Source organism: Podarcis gaigeae (genome assembly GCF_964106915.1).
Source record: "Podarcis gaigeae genome assembly, chromosome: 2".
NCBI classification, from domain to species: Eukaryota; Metazoa; Chordata; class Lepidosauria; order Squamata; family Lacertidae; genus Podarcis; species Podarcis gaigeae.
This window is the reverse complement of record NC_139679.1, coordinates 46,499,809-46,520,355: the sequence shown is the minus strand read 5'-3', so window position 1 is coordinate 46,520,355 and position 20,547 is coordinate 46,499,809. Positions and strand designations below refer to the sequence as shown.

The 20,547-nt window shown below is 40.0% G+C and overlaps 1 protein-coding gene across 2 annotated transcripts in view; it reads right to left on the bottom strand.

Moving 5' to 3' along the window:
* Positions 1-269: 269 nt before the first annotated feature.
* The window catches only part of GABRG2 (gamma-aminobutyric acid type A receptor subunit gamma2), a 60,678-nt gene continuing 40,400 nt past the window's right edge, over positions 270-20,547 (bottom strand). The window contains exons 7-10 of one of the 2 annotated variants that reach the window (XM_083719401.1): positions 6,525-6,677; positions 5,317-5,522; positions 3,552-3,575; positions 270-2,107 (exon numbers count right to left, since the gene is read on the bottom strand). In XM_083719401.1, coding sequence (XP_083575527.1) covers positions 1,832-2,107; positions 3,552-3,575; positions 5,317-5,522; positions 6,525-6,677 — 659 coding nt within the window. In that variant the 3' untranslated portion in view covers positions 270-1,831. The remainder of the gene's footprint in view (positions 2,108-3,551; positions 3,576-5,316; positions 5,523-6,524; positions 6,678-20,547) is intronic. The other variant, XM_083719402.1, reaches the window with a different exon arrangement.

The window sequence follows — 20,547 nt, the reverse complement described above, 5'->3', positions numbered from 1 at the left end:
ACATTGGAAAATTGTCCTTAGGTCTCTGTATTGGTTATTGTTAATTCTGCAGTGATAATATATATATATATATATATCTTATATATATATATATAATTCCTCATTCCCAGTTGCAAACCTATTTGATATGAACTGGTGTTTTCAGTTTGTGACAATAAAAAAAAGTTGGTTATATTTACATGTGCTTAACGTTGCATAATTGACCATTGTACAGGTGTTTTAAAAACATTAGCTACTGCTAAATGAACTTCAATATTGACCCAAGTGGGTTTGGTTGTTATTTGAATACACATGTGCTACACAGATACGGTTTATTAAAGACACCCTCTCTCTCACTCCCACCATCACCACTTTTGTGTTTTTGCTGTTCATTTACCTCTAAATCATGTTTTAGCTGTGGATATACTCTATATCATCATCAACCAACTGGGGTAGAGGAATACCACTGACCCCACACAAATGCATGGTGAACAGTGGGACTATATACTGGCAAAAATGAAAATGTCCCAACATCTCCTTGGAAAACAAATGTTTGCTGCATTTGTGAAAAAGCAAATATAGCAAGAGCTATATTTGGCTCTGGTTTCTTCAGATGGATCATGCATCTCAGCAAAATATTCTAGGTGCAAATGATCGGCATTCAGAGTAGGGAATGATCAGTTGACTGCAAACAAATGCTTCAGAATACCGCAGCCAATCTTGTAGTACATAATAATTGTAGTTTCAGTTGCTATGGAGAAATGAGGAATAAAACAGCAGCAAACACCTGGAGCTAATCTATAGACTAAGGTATTATTTATATTGGTCTTACTGATGTGCTCTGTCTATGGATCATGTTCTGTTCAACGTCTTAAGGCTTGTCTAACTTCTTACAGAAAGTGCTGTCTGTTCAAATCTTCCATGCATGAGGGAGAAGGCATTTCTGCCAGGAAAGAAAAGGATGATTTTAATCCATGTTTTTTTCTGCTATAACAGCAAAGCCAGGGATATGAAATAAAATACAATATTGTATATGGTATCTTCGCTCCATTTATTCCCCCCCCCAAAAAAAAATAATTCTCCATGCACTAGACCCAAGTACTACAAGGTAGTGAAATATTTACAACATTTGTACATGTGCTTTTAGGGAGGTCACCCAAAAGTTCTATTTTTATTTGGATGTAAAGAAAAGCTATTTTCCCCTAGACTAGTTACATCGATCTGAAGTGAGAGATGACTCTTCCAAAAGGAAAAGCCCACAGAGGACAAAGATATCACATATTTATAGTGAATGCTCACAAACTGAATGGTATTTTTACCTTTGAACTGCTGCCACTGCATAATGCCCAAAATCTAATGGTCTGTGGGTCCTCTCCCTACGGTGCCTCTCAGATTCATTGGTATCGTATGTAATACTTGTTTCTTTTTTTGCTTATCGAATTTCTTAAAACGTTGACTGATAGCATTAAAACTACAACAATTTCATGGTAGCCTTAGACAATATATATGATATGATATTTACTGGGCTATGGCACTAAAGAATTCAGACCACTTTAGAAGTTCAGAGTTCCATGATGTGCAATGGATTCCTAAGTGACGCAGGGCTGATCCACCTCCTGCACATGTCAGGGAATGCTCTGTGTGCATAAAGGAGCATGCGTAGAGTATTCCCAGGCACTGAAGAGAATGGGATGCTTCTACTTGCAGGAAAGCCCACGAGTATGTTAAAAATTCCCCTCAAGTGCTCTACAGCCATTGGAGCGGGGCGTCAGCTTGGATTTATACAGGTTACCCATCTCTCTAATAAATTCCAGGAGTAAGGCTCTTCTCACCCAATTTCTTTTCTACTTGTTTAAAGGTAAAGGTAGGACACCCAGTAGACCAGATTAAACAAACAGAATGCAGTTGGGAAAAATATACGGGCGTATGAGTCCATTTTGGCAATGCGGATGTGTATCCTTCCATGCCGCCAGGCTCCCGTTCGGCAATCCTCAAAGCAGCAGAAGAAACTTGCGCAGTCCTTGCCATCGAGACATTCATATCCATATTCTTCATCCCGTTCTTGGAGGTGTGTGGCATTGTTCATTTGGATAGTAGCTGACCTGGGGCGGATATCGATTGTAGGTGCCTAGGACAAACGAGCAGCAAGAAAGGGCAGAGAGGAGAATGAGTGATTTGCTCGTTGCTACAATGTTCTGTTTCAACTAACATTTGATCCATCAAAATCGGTTGCTCTACATAATGTCAGAATGAGGGAGCCATGATACTTAGATATGTTACAATGATGAACCTTTAATCTGGAACTTTCTCAAAGCAACAATTCAACACTTAGTCTTTAAATTCCCATTTTACTTAACAGCATTGGTTTGGTAGGGTTTAATTCCAAATAGGAATGCAGAATAAAAAGTGCTGAGATTTGTTTAAGTGACTGCTTCATATAAGAAGGCAATCACAATTCTCCCTCCCCCACCCCATATCACTATTAAGTTGGGGGGGGGATGAGAGATAATTTAAATGCAGAATTCTTGAAAAAGAATGCTTTATGTTCCTGCATGGCTAGGTAACTTAATTTGGTTCAGGGGAAGAGGATGCCACATAAGAATTAGTTGAATATAGGTTAGGTGGGGCTCTATAATGATCTCTGCTATGAAGCACTCCTGACAACATGCAGCTCTTGATTAACAATGGTCCATTGACTAAAAGCTTTATAATGTCAACACAGTATACAGCAGCTGTACATGTAGAATCATTTGAATCATGTTTTACTGACAATCTCTTTTGATCCTTTGGTGAACATACTGCACAAAAAACAGCAGCTGGCACACAAATGATCAAAAAGAATGAATTGTTAAAATTAAGGCTGGAGTCAGAAAAATTGTTTGAAACAAAGTAAAATTATAATTTTAATAAAGCTCTGATTTTGGCTCCCACCTGCTTTTTTTTGAGGGGGGGAAATCACCCAGAAGAACTAAGTATCTGCATTTCAGAATGAGGGATATTTGAAGTTGTTATACAGCTACCTGTATTTGCCATTTTGGATAGCAAATGATCTGAAGAGCTGGGGACAGCATCGAATGTAAGCAATTTATACCCTTTCAAAACTCTGAGAGTTTGTGTAAGAACAATATTGGCACCATTCCAATAGCATCTGATTGTTCATTGCAGATCTTTGAGAGATTTGAAGCTTGCATATCTTTAAATGAGATCATTAAGAGTCAGAACTGAGTTCTAAAAGGGTTTTGGTGGATTCTTGGTGTAGCTAGTGGATTGGATCCCATGGATAACTAAAAAGAGAGCAGCACAAATGCTTTGGTTTTACTACTAGGCTCTCTTCATGCATGCGATCCAAACATGTTAAAATCCATTGAACTTATCGTAAGTTCAAAACAGTAGTGAATTAGTGTTTGGGCTGCTGAATCAACTTCATGTTAATATCTACATATTAGCCATTCTACTTCACTGCAAGGTTGCTTCAAGTAGAATGCATAAATATCTAACAAGCCTTTACTGAAGCTATAGTTGTTCAATTCAGCAGTCACATGCAGTGGATTTCTATACCAAAAATATTATACCTTGAATGAAAACATCCGAAGAAGCTTTGGTTTTGTAGACAGAAAAAGAAAGAATCAGAGGTTTTTAAATTAAAGAAAGGTAGAGAGGGGGGAAAGGAGACAAAAAGTAGCATAAATTAAAGTTACTTTTCTAAACTATAGCAAGTCAAAAGAAATAGAAATAGAAAAAGGATTTAAGATAGAATTTTCTATAAGAACTTTAAAAGCGATTAACATGTAAAGAAGGATCTGAGTTAACAAAACTTGGAAATCCAATTTAAAATAGATTGACAGTTCAGGGTTCTGTGGCTTGTTCTGAGTTATTTCCATGGATAGGCAAACATACTGTGAGTAAGACAGTCAAATACTACCATTTTCTTTTCTGCTCCTCTAACTAAGGGGAAAGACCCACTAGTCGTGAGTAGATAATGTTCTTCCTCAAGGTCCATAGGCATTAGTTTCTACCCTTTTACCTTCCTTGTTCACAATATGGTGAACAAGGATTACAGATTGTAGCAGTATCTCTTGGTTCTTAAACTATTTGTTTAAGAGATTTATATATTGCCTTTTCTCAATGATTTCAATGCAGATTACACAAATTAAGACAACAGCATTAAAAGGGAGGAGGGACAGCATTGTGCCAATAGAACACCCTATAAAATAAATAACTTATAATAGTAAGTGGTAGTAAAGAGAGAAGGGAGAAAATACAGGCAGTGAAAAGAAAAGAGATGGGAATAAAGTGGCAGGGGGAAGCGATACAAGAAGAAATCATTCATATTTTGAAATTCAGATTAGTAATGTCCATACTCTCGACCTTCCTTCTGTCCTTAATACAATGCTTCTAGGACTCAACAGGTTTATAGGATCAGCTAGGAGACTTCTATGGGTACAGGTAGATCATCTTGAGGTAACTTCCCCACTGCCATCTTTCAATATTAGCAAGGAGTCCAAGGACACCCATAAAGGCAGTGGGTCACATTCCTCAGATGCCCCACGTTACAAGCCTGCCTTCTAACCTCCACCACCGATATATCTGTAGACACAATTCCAAAAGGCTACTCCTATCAGAAACTGTGGTGTGCCTTGGTGGGAACTGGAACAATGCAATCACACATCTATAGTCTTGATTTGCCCTGTTATTTTCAATCAACCAGAACCGTTCTCTGTGCCTGGGCTACAAAGCAGTTTGACCACAGCCTCAGAGTTCATAAGCCATCACCAAATGAGCTAGTTGATGAAAATACATGCTCCAAAAGAGAGGGACCATAATTCCAGGCAGATTAATTTTAAATGTTACATGCAGCCCAATCCTGTGCTGGAATTCAATGCAGCTTGCTCCCACAAAGTGTACCTAGGATTTAGTTTGTTCCCGTGGTTACAGCAATTAAATACAATAGAAGATATGCATATGAACAGAAAATGGACCAAATAAAAGTGGTCAATTTTCCTGTCACTAACAGTTAAGTTTCCTTTAACTGTGAGATTTGATGTATAGCTATTTGTCAGATTTTGTCACTCAGTCTTGATACTCTTCTGGAATCTGGTACTCTGGTACTCTGGTATTCTGGTACTCTTCTGGAATCTGGCTATCAAAGCCAACCCCGGTATAAAAAAGGATCATGTGAACCTGATCAGCCATTTCCTTTCTTTCCCTTCCCTGGTCATCAAGCAAACCTTCTATGGTTTCCACTTCTAATACAGCTACAGGACAACAAAATGCTCATTTCTGGGAAACATAATTAAAATGTGGGTTATCAGTTGGTGTAGTAATAAAAATACATACAGGGTTTTTCTTCTTTTTGTCTTTATCCTTGCTTGGCTTTCTGTTACTGACAAAATAGTGAAGAGTCCCATACTCCACCAGGGCAGAAAAAACAAAAATAAAGCAAACTGATACAAAAAGATCCATTGCTGTCACATAAGAGACCTTGGGGAGGGATTTGCGAGCGATCGTGCTGAGGGTGGTCATTGTCAGGACAGTTGTGATACCTAGGAAGGGAACAGAAAATACAGTACTACTTCAGGGTTCTCCCTTGCATAGAGGAGCTGTGCGGCATATGCTGGCATGAGCAGAAGGCCCTTTCACACTGCTGCTGAATGCACAACACCACAATCCTCTCCCATATGCTTCAACACATGAGGCATTCCTTGAACTGCTTAATTCCACATTAACATTCAGCTCCCTCATTGTGAGTCCCTATGGAATGCTCCTGGTTTCTGTGGGATTAGAACAATCAGCTTGCCTCGATATGGTCAGAAATGTGCTTATATAAACCAATAAACTGTGAGGTTCCCCTGAGAAATGCAAGCAAAGGTCTCAGTGCCTCAGGATGAGGTGAGCAATGCATCATAATAATACCCTTGGGTTGCATGCTGCCTCTCTCCTTGGGCATCTCCAAAGTGTTTACAGATATTGATTAACTGAGCTTACAAATAGGCCTCTTTCACTTAAGATCTATGTAGGACCACTGGTCCATGTAAACATCTCACTCGAGTGTGCTTCAAGGGATAAGGAGTGTCACAATATTGTAAATGGCAATGTTTATCACACTGGGCAGCATTTGTGCATAGCAGTGATTGAACTAAAAGTGCTGGATTTTCCATTTCAGTTGCACAGAAGGATGTAGTTACATCAGCTTCAACTGTTCCATTACTCCTGCTAAGTATCAAATGTTGGCTGTGTTTTCATGACACGGAGCTACTGTATCCATAGACAAAGCAGGGGGCCAATTTCATGAATTGGAAAAACTAGGCCTAGAAACACTCTGGGATTCTCGAAAGGTCATTTTAATTCTACTGAAACACCATGGAAATAATTTTGTTCACTACAAGAACATGAAATAAAGCAGGCATTCCAGTCACACAGTGGGATGCCCAGTTTATGTATGAATTGGCCCCAGATCCTGACAGTTTGGATCCATGTGCACAGGGAATGGTCATAATTCAGTATAGGAACACAAACAATCAGAATAAAGAGAAGCCATGACCTACCCAAAGATGTTCTGGCTGGGACGGCATCCTTATTAATCCAGAACGAGACCCAAGATAGCACTACAATGAGTGTGCAAGGGATGTAAGTCTGAATGGTGAAGTAGCCCATCCTTCTGCTTAGATCAAAGTAGACTGCCATGACCACATAATCTCCTGTAAAATATATGTTATGCAAGGTGATAGGGCTTCAGGTGTAATAGTCATTCCTCAGTCATGATTTTTCTGTAATTTTCACTGGATGGTATTCAATTAAGTTTTATTCAGAGTAAACATATCGAAATTGATGAACCTAATTAATCATGTTCATTAAATCCAATGGAGTATAGCCTGGTTTAATGTCACCCATTGTGTTCAGTGAGGGTTATTCCCAATTAAATCTGCAAAGATGTTCAACCTTAATCTGCCGTCTAAAGGTCAGTAAATAAGGCACTAGACTGTTCCTCTGCTCACCCCAGGAAAGGCCCTACTGTTGAACGCCACAGAAAAGATTCACAACTCATGCTTTCTTCAAGGCAAAGAATTGAACAAGTGTCTCTTTAAAACTAAAGGTAGTGCTTTATTGACTGGAAGGAATGCAGTGAAACTTCTTTGAGGTTACTGTGCTGTGCTTGGTACGATACAACACAGCACAATAAAGCAACATGCTTGCCTCATGTCAGAACACACAGCAAATGTTAATTCATTAGAATTATTTTAATAATAAACTTCCCGGCTTTGAGCACTGACATTTGGCATGCCTATTGTTCGACTATAGAAACAACCCAGATAATTGCATACCACCATAAGCAATCATAGTCCAAATTTACTACAACAAAATATTTGCATTTAACTTTGTTCAGTGCATGTCACTGCTTGATTTTTGTTTACTTAAAAATGTTCTGCCGTTGCTTTCCACCACTGGGCTTTTTCCAAAGGACTCTGAGGATGTCTACTAAACCTATATTTAAGCCAACATTTAGAGGATTACACAGTTAATTCATGGATATATGAGTGAAAGGGAGAGAGACTGAATAGGGGGTTGCCCAAAGGTTGATTGGGATCTACTAATAGCTTTCTGGGTGGTCTGAAGTAGATTGACGGGAATTTCTGACTCTAAGTGGATGAAATGTTTAAATGAAGAAAATGGAGATAGGTAGGGAATAGATATAAAGAAAGGCACAAAGAAATGCAGGATGGGGAGAGTAACCAGGACTAAACAAAAATATGTGGGAGCCATGTAAACTCAAATTATTTTTTGGTACTCAGAAAGTTCAGAACCCAGGGATTCATTCTAAGTCTGTGTATCTTTCTTCTCCCCCCTCCCCAACCTGGCTGCCATTGGTGGATCTTAAGGCTCTAGTAAAACATGAAGTAGATCCCACAAGCCTGAAATCTGCCAACCCCCAAGACAGAGCATAGTGCAATACAGAGAATGTGAGTCACACTTAAGGTTAATTAAATTAACTCACAATAATTTTTCTTGTGGATTTCAATGGGACTTAGTTACCACTTTATATGTTGATACTGAGACCTATTTCAGAATGCTATCTCTAAATGTCTATCCTCAGCCCTTTGGCCACCTCATGTGCTATTAGTTCCAGGCTGTAACCCCTTTCAGTACTTGTGCTAAAGTGGTTCTATGGATATATAATAAACGGCTCCCAAAGCTTCCCTCAGAAACACTGCACCCTGAAATTAACAACACAAGCTCCCATGGGAAATTGAGTTTTCCTGCTCCGTGAATTAGTCACACTGAGCCTTAGCCTTATATGCCCCCTTTCTCTCTTCTCTTCTCTTGCATACCAGAGGTGATTGGAAGCTCTCCTTTTAACTTCCATCTTTTATATCAGAAGTAGCTGCTTGTGGACTCGATATGTCCCCAAGGTTTTTAATGCCCCCCCAAGACCCCCCATAATTTGGCAGTGCTGGCATACTTCTTAACAAACTGCTGTGCCTTCTTCACTTCAGACTTCTTTGCTTTTTAGTTAAAGGTCCCTCCCCCAGACTGATTTTGTATGTGTGTGGGGATGTGTGTGTGCTTTCTTCTACTCATATACATTACGGCACAGGTATATGACATCCGAAGATGTGTCATTAGCACATGCAGACTAGGTAAAAAATCTGGGATATTCTGCAGAACCCAAGATGGGAGAGTCACAGGACATTGTGGTCCCAGTGCCATCCATGGAGTGGCTATAGCTATGGTGTTATTGAACAAACTCAAGCGGACAACAATCTGGATTAAAAATGGCCACAACCTTATTGATTCCAATTGTAGGTGGATTTTTGCTCAGGCATTGGGTGAATATCCATTCCAGCCTCCTGCCAGAGGGCTGAAGCTTTTAACAGTGTTGTGCCGAGGATTATGGGCTCCCCAAAATAGCAGTCTATGGGCGTGGCCATCCTCAGGCTGCCACTGGAAGCTCTATGGCCCATCTACCCCACATTTGGCTTCTGGACAGGGATTTGCATCAAGACTCCTCTAATGGGGTACACTGAATACGCCACTGGATAAGGTCTGGTGATGCACCACTTCACCCAAAAGCTTGATGACTAGGATTCCAGCCAATGCCTTAACCACCAAAAGTTGTGACATTTTGCTTTGGAGAAGGCAAAACCTCCAGACAGGCCAATCTCTCTGCAGGCAAATTCCTTCCTGGCTCCAGATATGGCAACCATTAGCAACCAGAGCAAGGTCAGATGGTACAAGGAGGCAAAAACATGGTTAAACCAGAAACCTAGGAAACAAATATGGTTAAACCAGAAACCTGAGAAGCAAGTTATAGTGAATATACATGATAAAACAAATGACCTAGAATGTAACAAAAAGGGTAAAAGGGCAAAATTACAGGAGCATGGGAGGGTTTGCTCTTCTGATGATTGTGCTGAAGGAGTCAGTGTCACTGGTGGACCAGAGCAGGAGAAACCAACTCACAAGGCTCTGCCCACTAGTGGGATGATCCTGACTGGCTCATTTAAATACAGAATTTTGGCAGGCAGTCCTGCCCTGCAGTTCAGCCAGCTGAGGAAATTCCCAACGGCTGGTTGAGGTTGTGTGTGACAGCTGCCAGGGACAGTGGCCAATCCACGAGGGGCTGCAACAGTCTGAGAGAGAAACATTCCCAGGAGCTCCTACCAGAAGCTCCCACTATCTAAAGGGGGCTTTGTGGTGGAAGGCTGAGTGTAGTACAGATGTAGCCCTGAGAGGCTGCTGCACAGCAATGCCCATATATCTGCAACCCTGGAAGAAAAATACACATCAAAAATTTCTGGGCATCAAACCACCACCTCCACTGTTAAAAGAAAATAACCAATTAGAGTCAACCAATGAATTTTGCTTCTAATAGCAAGACTAGCATCTTAAATGTTAATTTAGCTAATGTGTACAAACATGAATAACAATCTGGAATCAAGCTATTTAGATGGGCTCTGTTCAAAGGCAACAGGAGTTTGCGCAGCACAAACTGCTTTTCATGGGTTAGGAGTTTCCCTTGTTTGCTTCAGGAATAAATGGTGCCAGGACAACAGATGGATGGGGAAAGGAATGAAGAGAAATCTGTGATGCATGACCTAAATTGGTTCAAAGTTTCCCGTGTGGTTTATCAACTGTTCCTTAAGGACTGATCAAATGTTTAACAGCTGGAGTAAACATGGGTCACTGTTTAGATGATAACTAGTAGACACAATGTTATTGGCACAGTTGACAATGGCCACATGGCATGTAGAAACCCAGATATACACCAGCTGTCCTAACAAACCATGCTCTTTACAGGGAGGAAAAGGGAATGATTTAGAGTGGACATTCTGCTTAAATTCAGGATTGGCTGAATTAAATGTGTTGTGGCAAAATATTCTTATTTAGGGGGGTGCAGGATTAGTATCCTTTCCTCTTTCATTACTGTATCTTACAGTATCTGCTAAGAATTTGAGCAAGTCTTTATTTCAAATGATGCATCTTCAGCATTTGAACCTGCTGTGGTGCTTTATATAAACACTTGATAATAGTAAGGCACCCCGCACCTCTGAAATTGTACAACTGGCAAGTGATGGCACATCTTGTCAGCTGTATAAGTAAGAAATCTGCCCACAATTAGTACAGGCCCCATGTATAGCATCATGAATTAGCTCTATCTACTCTGTCCTTTCCAAACATTCATTTCCATGCCACAATTAGAGTTTCACTACATAATGAAGTCAAGCACAATTGCATCTTTAACAATGCTTGCTCCAGAGTTCATTTATGTCAGATTCTCTTTGGGATGAAGCTACCTGCTAGGAACCAGAAATCCCAACTATATTTTATGACTAATTCTGTATGTGTATCGTGCTAGTGAATGAGTCAGAGATGATCAAACATGTTCAATTCATGAGTGGGAAACGCATGTATGTCCCAATCTTGGTTCATCCTATGGTCACAGAATCACAAATCAAATTGCTGTGGAATCCAATGGGAGCAGTGCAATGCTTTGTACATAAGACTTGGTGGGCAGGGGTTATTCCAGAGAATCACCCTGATATGAAATGACATTTCATTTTTTAAAATTAGTGTGACTTTTACTGCTTAAGTGCAATTAAGCATTTGGCATTTCACCATTGTTTGTAGCTCCATCCTATTGAAATTAAGGAGCAATGTATGTCTGTGCATTTTATTCCAAAAGTAAATGCTATCTGTTCTGACATTCTGCTGGTACCATTCTTTAGCAAGTTATAACTCACCTCTAGTTACCCTTTAGACGTAAGCTAACAGCTAGAAACCTGCAGTTAAAATGCAACCTTACATCTATTACCAAAGGGTACAATACAGGCAGCAGCTCTTTACATGCTCACAAGGTCTAGGACATCTCAGCATATCTTCTAAATCCACTTCAATGAGTGAATTAATGTTTTCTCTTTGCACATGATCCTTGGAAGGGAATATATGGAAGTGTACTGGGAGACTTGCTCACTTTAGCTTTCTATATATGCCTATGTAAGACACCACTTGTGAATCTTTGGAATGTAAATGTGAACAGTAAACATACATACACACAATTCCCAAGAGTAGGTGTAAGGGTGTAAGGGTGTAAGGGTGTGTGGGTGTGCATGTGGGTGCATGCACTCTTTAAATGTTTTTGTCATTTTAGTTCTGAAAGGCTTATAAAATGGCTGCTATGCAAAATACAGCTTTTATATTTTACCAAAACTTTTAGCATATAATGTAGTTAACTGGGACATAATTAAAATAAGTAAGCCATTGTCATTTAGAAAAGTAGCACAGTGCCTATCTGGGGATTAGCAGAGACTTGTCAGGAAGATGTTTGGTATTTGGGATTAGCATCTATGTGAAGAAAAAGCACTGATGGAGTAGACTGCAGTACCTCAGGAGGTACCATTACACACCAAAGTGTAAATAATCTGCAAATGAAGATGCATCTGCTTCCTTTTCCTTTTATTTCCTCCTCAGTAAGCTACCACTGTGGAGGAGAGCAATATGTTTTTTCATTTGAGCTGTTCAGACTGGTTGAAAGATTGGCTTTCCAATTAACCTGCAGAGTTCACTATTATACCAATAATATTCAAGGAAATTGCTCTGCGGTTGTGAATAAATGAGATTTTAGAACAGAAGCATTTCCTCTGCATGCAACCTAGGATGCAAAAAACGTCTTCCAAAACTGGAGCCAAAGTTCTGACAGTTCAAACTCTCAGTTCTTGTATCTTGTAAATGCTCTGGAAAAAAATGTACTCCATCTCACTCCCACACCCTCCATATCCTCTCATGGGACTTTCAGTTCTGTGGTCCATTAGGATTAGTACCATGGGATGCATCTTGGAAAGAGTAATCCAAAATCAGATTCCACCTCTCCACCACTGTAGAAAATTTATGGCCCTTGTCCTACTGATGCTGCAGCATAAACCCTGGTAAGGCTGAAAATGGATCATTCTGGCAAATGAACCTGAAAGATCCAATGCCTTAAAAACACACACACACACACACAGAGAGAGAGAGAGAGAGAGAGAGAGAGAGAGAGAGAGAGAACTACAAGAGCTGCTGTAGCTTATTCCCTTTGTGCCCAGTGGGAGGCAGATTTGTTGCTGCTTGAGAAAGAAAGAAAGAAAGAAAGAAAGAAAGAAAGAAAGAAAGAAAGAGCGAGCGAGCAAAGGGGTAAAGGGAGGGAAATATCCAGTGTGTTTTTGGCCTCTCAGATCCTCCATCAGAGAATTTCAAATACAGAAGTTAAGTCTCTTGTACTCAGTGGAAGCAAAGAGGAAACAGTAGAATAAGAGGTTGAACATTCTGTATTGAAACTCCCTGATGGAAGACCTGAGAGGTCCCAAGTGCCTTGGATGTTAAGCTCTTACTCTGTCACGTTGCTCCTTGCTCCCACTCCTACCCCCATTGCCTGGGGTTTCCCCCTTTTTGTTACATTCCTCCACCTTTTCCTCTTTTCTTAATAGTGTAAGAGCTCCCCGCCACCTGCTGTTCCACCCTGGCAGCTCTGAATGAGGTGGAAGAACTGCCTTTGGTTTTTCAGCTCTCCTTCAATCCTAAGAGTACCATGCCTGCTTATCAGGGAGGCAGTGTAAGTTTGTCCCCATTTCTTTTTCATTCTTCATGTCAATTTGCTAATTGTGGGATACACAGAGTACAGAAGACCTATTTGACCAAACACACTTTTGAACTCCCTGGCAAAATGGAGTGTCAAATCAAATGTACTAAAGATATTTGATGAAGATTTTATTGGCAAGACTGGTGGGAGAAACCCATGAGCTCCAGCTTCTGCCCAACTCACAGCTTGTGGCAGCAAAGATCCCTAGAATTAATGTCACCACAGAGTGAGAAGAGCCATGTAAAAGGCCAATGGCACAGACACAAATTACACAAGCAGGTTAATGCTTAGGATTCTACTTCGTCAACTCTCTTTCAAGTCTCTTTAGATTGCCAGAGGTAGGATAAGCCAGCTCAACACTCCTCTAAAAGCCTTCCATTCCCAGGGAGTTGGGAAAGGCAAGGCTCCTATGCATTTAATCTTTGATGCGTATATTTCCAGCTACTTTCAAAGTCAAGGGACAGTACTGCATAATAAAACTGGAACAAAACCCTTCTAGCTCAGGGCACTGATCCTCGTAGAGGCTACAGATGTTAACAGATTCATTCTGCCTGAACCCACACCAGGAGAAATACTTCTACAAGGAAGTGCCATTAGAAAGTACACTGCCATCAAGCTGGTAAGAAGGTCTCATAAGGAAAAAGCCAGAGGGATTCTGGGATGCAGACAAGATGAAAAGCTGTTCTTCCCCCTCCCAAACACACACACACACACACACCCATGTTTTTTCAACTTCCATCCTTTAAATATTTCAGAGGACTGCATCACCATTTTTGCTGGAACATTTTGTTTTAAATTCCCCTTAGGAAAGTAATCTAAGCAAGTAAGCAACGAGAAAAACTTATCTCACTACAAGATTCTGGAGGGCAAAACAAAAGCAGTGCAGATCAAAAGCAGACTCTCTTGGAAGCTCAGTGTGATCAGTCAGGCTAATGGCATATGTATTTCAGGGCCAGCTTCAAAAGAAGTGGAATTTCAGACCAACTATAGAGAGCTGGGGTGTTTGGGTGGGTGGAGGCTGGAAAGGAGGTAACTATGCACAATGTCCCTTCAAGGGAAAAGCACAAATGCAGCAAGATACAGCTTTGCTGAACTGGAGTAATTCCAGGCAAGCCATTTGCAGCCCCTTTAAGGTCTAGCAGATGCTTGCTGGTGTGCAGCTGGAGGAAAGCAGCTATAATTGGGTACCACAGCCTTACATTGCATGGTGCATGTTATACTAATAAAAGAAAATACACGAACTTTCGGAACCTAAACTAGACCCAATCTAACTGCAGAATGAAAGGCTATAAATGGAAAGCAGGCAAACCCAATGACTGTGCAAAAATAAGCCTCCCTATGGTCTCCCAGTCCCATTCTGGTGTTCAGGATACAGAGACATGTCTTGATTATTTTACTAATTATATACACAGGTAGGTAGGGGAAGCACCCCATACACATGGTAAAAATTATTGGAGAACATTTTCCCTCTTGCTTATTTCAGGTACGGCTAACATTTGGGCCACCAAATAAACTTGCATCTTGCTTCATGCACAAATAAGCAACTATCCTGTACTGCCTGATGTGGCTGAGCCCCTGGGCAGCAGTCCAAGCAAACAACAAGGGCCGGCAGTGACTGTTTAGCAAATTAACAAGTCAGAGAATGAGAGCAGTCAGCGATAGATATTTCAGGACCCTGGACAGGTCTTAGAGAAATACAAGGGCTCTGCAACAAAAAGCTTAAAAAACGAACAAACATGTTTTGGAGACTTAATACATTTCTTTTTGCGAATTTTAAAAACCCATGAAATGTATCTTTACTGTATCGTGTTTCTTATCACATTAGAAGAAGCAATCTCTTTTGTAATCTGTAGACTTTATCAGTGCTCCTCCATTAAAGTCCAAGGCTCTTGGGGGAGAAAGGAGAGAGAAACATCTGAATTTGACTGCTCAGTTTTCACCATCCACCCCCTGAATATTTGCTTTAAAAGTTTTGCCCCATTCCCAGCCAAATCTTCACATTTGAAACACACATTTGCTTGAGTATTATGTTTCAGTAGACATATACAGATGTCTATTTTTTTGTATGAAATATGCATTTATGAAATAAAATGTTACAATAAAAAGGACTTATATGTGGTTAAGTAGCATTACAGCTGAGTGAAGGAGTAAGCAATACAATCCAGGAAACAAAGAACAAAGTATCTTCAGGGTCCTAAATTGTCCCACCCTGATGCCTAAGGCAGGATGACAAGTTTATACTAAACTGTGAAATCAAGCTTGGCTGCAAGTCTAACACCACTTACATGGGACTTACTTCTGAGTAGGTATGGTTAGAATTGCAGCCATAGATGGCTTTGAGTTGGGCTGTTTTGCCGTTTAATTGCCACAATATAGAATCATAGAATCATAGAGTTGGAGGAGACCACAAGGGCCATCGAGTCCAACCCCCTGCCAAGCAGGAAACAATATTCTTTGTTGCTTTTACTGCAAAAGACTACCAAGGCTGTCTGGAAAAGCATTAACTTTAATTATAAAAAACTTTGTTTGTTTAAAAATGAAAAACGCAGAGAAGTCACCACAGCTGACTCCATTACTCTCCCACTTCCCACAGTTAAAACCATTACTCTCCCACCCCACAAAGTGCCCCTGAAAGTCCTATGAATTTCTTCCTCCTGCACCAGATTGTGTAGAAAGTGGATGCTAGTCAGCTAACTTTTATTCAGAGTCGACCCATTGAAATGAATGAACCTTGACTAAGCTAGGTCCATTAATTTCAGTAGTTATACACCAGGTAAAACAAAGCTGACTATTGCCCACTGTCTTCTGATCATCACAGGAATGGGCTTGTGAGATTGGGAAGGTACTTTCTAACTATCCCTAGATAACATAATTTGCTGTGCAAATCGCTGCAACAGAAACACAACTTTCAGGGCAGCTCCCTGGATTCTCTGCAGTAAGTAAGTAAGTAAGTAAGTAAGTAAGTAAGTAAGTAAAGCTGCATATTTCTCCTCTACAAACTGCCTGCATTGATTATGGGTTCCATTTGGGTTATGATGTACCAAACTTGATACTTAGCCTATATGTTCACTCTGTTTTGAAGCCGCATTCCCTAACCATCTCCATTCTCATAATAACTCTGCCAATAACCAGCCTAATAATAGTTTTCACATAATAGCTTACAAATATAGGGCACAGCCCATAGAGATTTTCTGGGATGCATCTGGTGAACTAGTTAGTTAATCTCACAGAGCTCTAATGAAGCTAGAAAACATCTTGCATTTTACAAAAGCGTAATCCCAGCTCATTCCAAAATACCATTTCAGACAGTAAATGATTACATATTGTCTGTACTCTCAGCTGCAAATCATAGTTAATGCTTACATTTTACATTATTTTGTTCATTTTGTCAAACTAGCAAATGGCCTTATGAATGCAGAGCACCATTTTTCATTCTCTATTACAGAAGATAGAGTTGCACAAAACAGCCAACTATTTTGTGGAATTCCAAATATCCAGAATATTCTGTTAACTAGAAGGTAATGGAACAACATTTTGACTCAAAGGGAAACTTTGAGGAGAAGACACCTGATTTAGAGTAGTTTAACAGGAGGGATGTCCTGCCAAGAGATGAGCAGATTTTCCCAGTTCTATCCCTTTACTATGTGTGGTCTCTGCCATGTGCTCCACTGCTCCTGAATTCTTATTCCATTAAGATAATATATATAACTAATTTCAGAATGGAAGCATGAACAATTCATCCAAGTTATTTCAGGCATTTGCATTCCCCACTGTTACTAATATGCACATAGACGTTCATTTTTTGAAAGCTACCCTGCAATGCTCATGTGGTCATACACACAACTATGAAGTTTGTGTTTTGTTTTAGGAATGCACACAAGTGCTCAAACAAAATCCATATTGACTCAACTATACATACAAACACATCAGGACTGGATTTGGCGTTGTTTTATCAATGCAAGCCTGCACATATATCTTAAAGATGTGTACTGGGGAAAATGATTGTTTTCCTTTTGTGATTTTGGCTTTAAAAATTTTTTTTTTAATTTGTTCCTTTTGTAAAACTTTCACTTGTATTTATCTAATTTGAAATTCATTTTTTGGACATCATTATTTTCAAGGGAACACACACACAGCATTTTTTTTTATTATTCATGGCATTTCAAAGCTGACTAGAACTACATTTGAAGGATTTAGATTACTTCAGGGCATCACACCTGCAATTCTTTAAAGAGAGATTAGATAAAGAGTCTCCATTTGAGATGCAATTTAAAATGGGGAGACTTCCAATAAGCTTTCTATTACATTCAATGGAGTCTAAACCAGATTAATGCTGCCTGTAACTTTGGAGTTCTGTGCTCAACTACCATGAAAATTGAGCACATTATATTACTCCATAGGGGCATAACACTTGCCATGTTTCAAGAAGATCAGACAAGAGTCATCCATGTCAAAGACTAGGAAAAAAATAACACCTTTAAAATTATCCGAACTAGGATTCTGGGGTCCAAAGATCATTAATTAGTCTGCTTATAATCCTTTGAAATGTTCTTTGAACTTACAACATGTGTAACTTTGGAGTTTCGCATTCAAATGCATGACAATTTTAGGGATTCTAGTACTTCCTTTGGGTATCTGACCTGCCATGTTTTGAAAAGACTAAAAATAGGGAACCAATCTTAGGTCTCTTGTTAAATATAGTGCTTTTTTGCTTTTAAAAAGAAAACTCTTCTTCATTGTGTTCCTTTGCTCATAAGATTGGTACCCTATTTCCAAGAAAGTTGATATAGGGGTAAGGAACAGGGAGAAAGGTTCTGAGGTGGGGGTGTAGAAGAGCACTAATCAGATGATGGGAGACTTATGGGTATAAATGAGACAAATGCATTGCTGGTGCAAAGTGGAGGACAACTTCCCTGTCAGTTTTAGAGCTGACCAAATGTCTTCCCCATTCCCACGCGAACTTTGATGCAGTGTTTCAGCTTTCAAAAACTGCCAAGAAATACAGTGCAGTGCAAATCTTAAAACAGAAACAAAATAATTCCGAAAGAAATAATTTTATAATTTCAGTAATATTAATACTATGTTATCTGAATTAATAGAAATAGAAATTACTTTTAATTAATTTTATTTGTATTTCTTACGTCTGAATTAAATACAAACGAGGCTCTTTTATATCCTCTACCCGTAATAAGCAAATACAGCCCTGGTGTACACCAGTAAAACATTGCAAAAAGAGAATATTGATGGAAATCATGTGTACAATCACATCAAGCCTTTTATACATAGTTTATCAGTAGATATTTAATGTAGATGTGATAAAGACACAAATGAAAAGAAGAAACGGAATGCTTCAACCAAATGTGTAGAGGTACCAGGTTGCCCCCAAAACTGAGGGGGCCCAGCACATGTCGTGTGTGTATGATGTCAAGCATGCAAGATATCATGTGATCTGGAGGAAGTCGAGCATTCTGGAGGAGCTGGCCACTGAAACTGTGACACGCATTGCATCATGGGCTTCCCCCACCTGTCTTGTCAATATCACCACTATCTTCATCATCATTGAGGGGGGCAGGCCCCTTCCAACAAATATTGAGGAGGCCAAAAATACCTGTTGTGAAGTAGCGTAGCAGTTCTATCCTCCATCCCATCCAACTAATTTCTCTAGACTAGACAGCATAAGACAGCTTCTTATGCTCCCTTTGTGACACAGGCTGTAGTATTTCAGCTTAACTCAAACAGGTAAAATGTTATTAATATGTAAAACCCCTCAAGGACTTTATAACAATCCTATATGGCTGCCATTTGACTCTAACTGTGATGCTCTTTGCCTGGAATGATAAGAAAACACATTATCTAATGGTTCACATCTTATATAGCAGATTTAAAGATATCAAAATATGAAAAAGCCTTTTTACGATCACTTTAGGGAAAGTGCCATGTGCTGCAAATAATTCATTTAACCAAAGCAAAAAGAACCATCTCTTAAATGCAAATTGAGAATAGAGCACACAAAAATCTTATTGCAAGGGGTGTCTACTGCATGGCATTCTTTTTTTTAAGTCTGGAAATTAAAATGTTCCAAAAGCAAAGCCAGCTGCTGTGCGGAATTTTGCAACACATCTCCCAAGAATGGAAGGTAACAGCATGAGCAGGGGCAGACCTAAAGGGAAAGCAAGCACCTGGGGATATAGTCTGTCTGCACACTACATACCTATTTGGGTTTCAATTAACCCTTCTGCAGCCCCCCCCCCCCTTATGAAGCCCATTTAACATTCAGTAATTTATAGTCTAGGTCTTTCAATAGCCCTAGTTCACCTGGCAACAGATTTTTCACAGCATTCTGTTTCATCCAGTCATACACGTGACCTGAACTAGTAATAATGATGATAATATTAATAGTGACAGCTCAACCTGCAACCTAGTTATGTCAGTGTAAAAGTACTGAAAACGTTTTGGTTCTAGTCCCTTAAATAAACTGAATCTCGGATAGCTCAGTTGGTAGAGCATAATCCTCTTAATCTCTGAGTTATGGGTTCATGTACTATGTTGGGCTAAAGATTACAATGGTACCTCGGGTTACATACACTTCAAGTTACATACACATCAGGTTACAGACTCCACTAACCCAGAAATAGTACCTCGGGTTAAGAACTTTGCTTCAGGATGAGAACAGAAATCGTTCTCCGGCGGCACAGCGGCAGCAGGAGGCCACATTAGCTAAAGTGGTGCTTCAGGTTAAGAACAGTTTCAGGTTAAGAACGGACCTCCGGAATGAATTAAGTACTTAACCCGAGGGACCACTGTACTGCATTGCAGGGTCTTGGACTAGATCACCCTTGCGCGCGCACACACACGCACACACCATTGATTTAACTAGATTGTAGACTAGGTTGTTCATGTAACTGAGGATCCTATTCCTCTGCTTCCCATTCAGCCTTGTTCTCAATTAAAGCTCCTCATTACAGTTGATGGGCAGCAAGAAGGGCCTTGGCGTATTAGCTAAGTAGGTTACCCAAATGCTATGTAACAACATGAAGTTGAGAAGCCGGCAACTGCAGTTACATTGTGAAAGGATTTAATTGGGCAAGAACAGCCTTGGAGGCATCTGTGTTTATTATTGAGGACATATATATGCCAGAAGCCAATCTCTCTCTCTTTCTCTCCCCCTCCCCACCTTCATTCCAGCAGTATCTCTTCACCCTGAACTGCCTAGAAGTATTCCAGCTGATTTTCTGTTCCAAATCAAAATGTAACATTTTGGTTACGACCTGAGCCCTGTCCAGCTGTTCAAACCATATTCAATTAATGCACACAGGAAAACCCAATTCTCCTCAGAAACTTTTAATGTCTGGACAGATTCCCTGTGTTCAGATGTACAAATGGTGGAGGGGTTGCTCCATCCAGGCTGTCAAGTAATGGGGTAGGGGCGCACTGTGGCTTGCCCCCACCTCTCACAT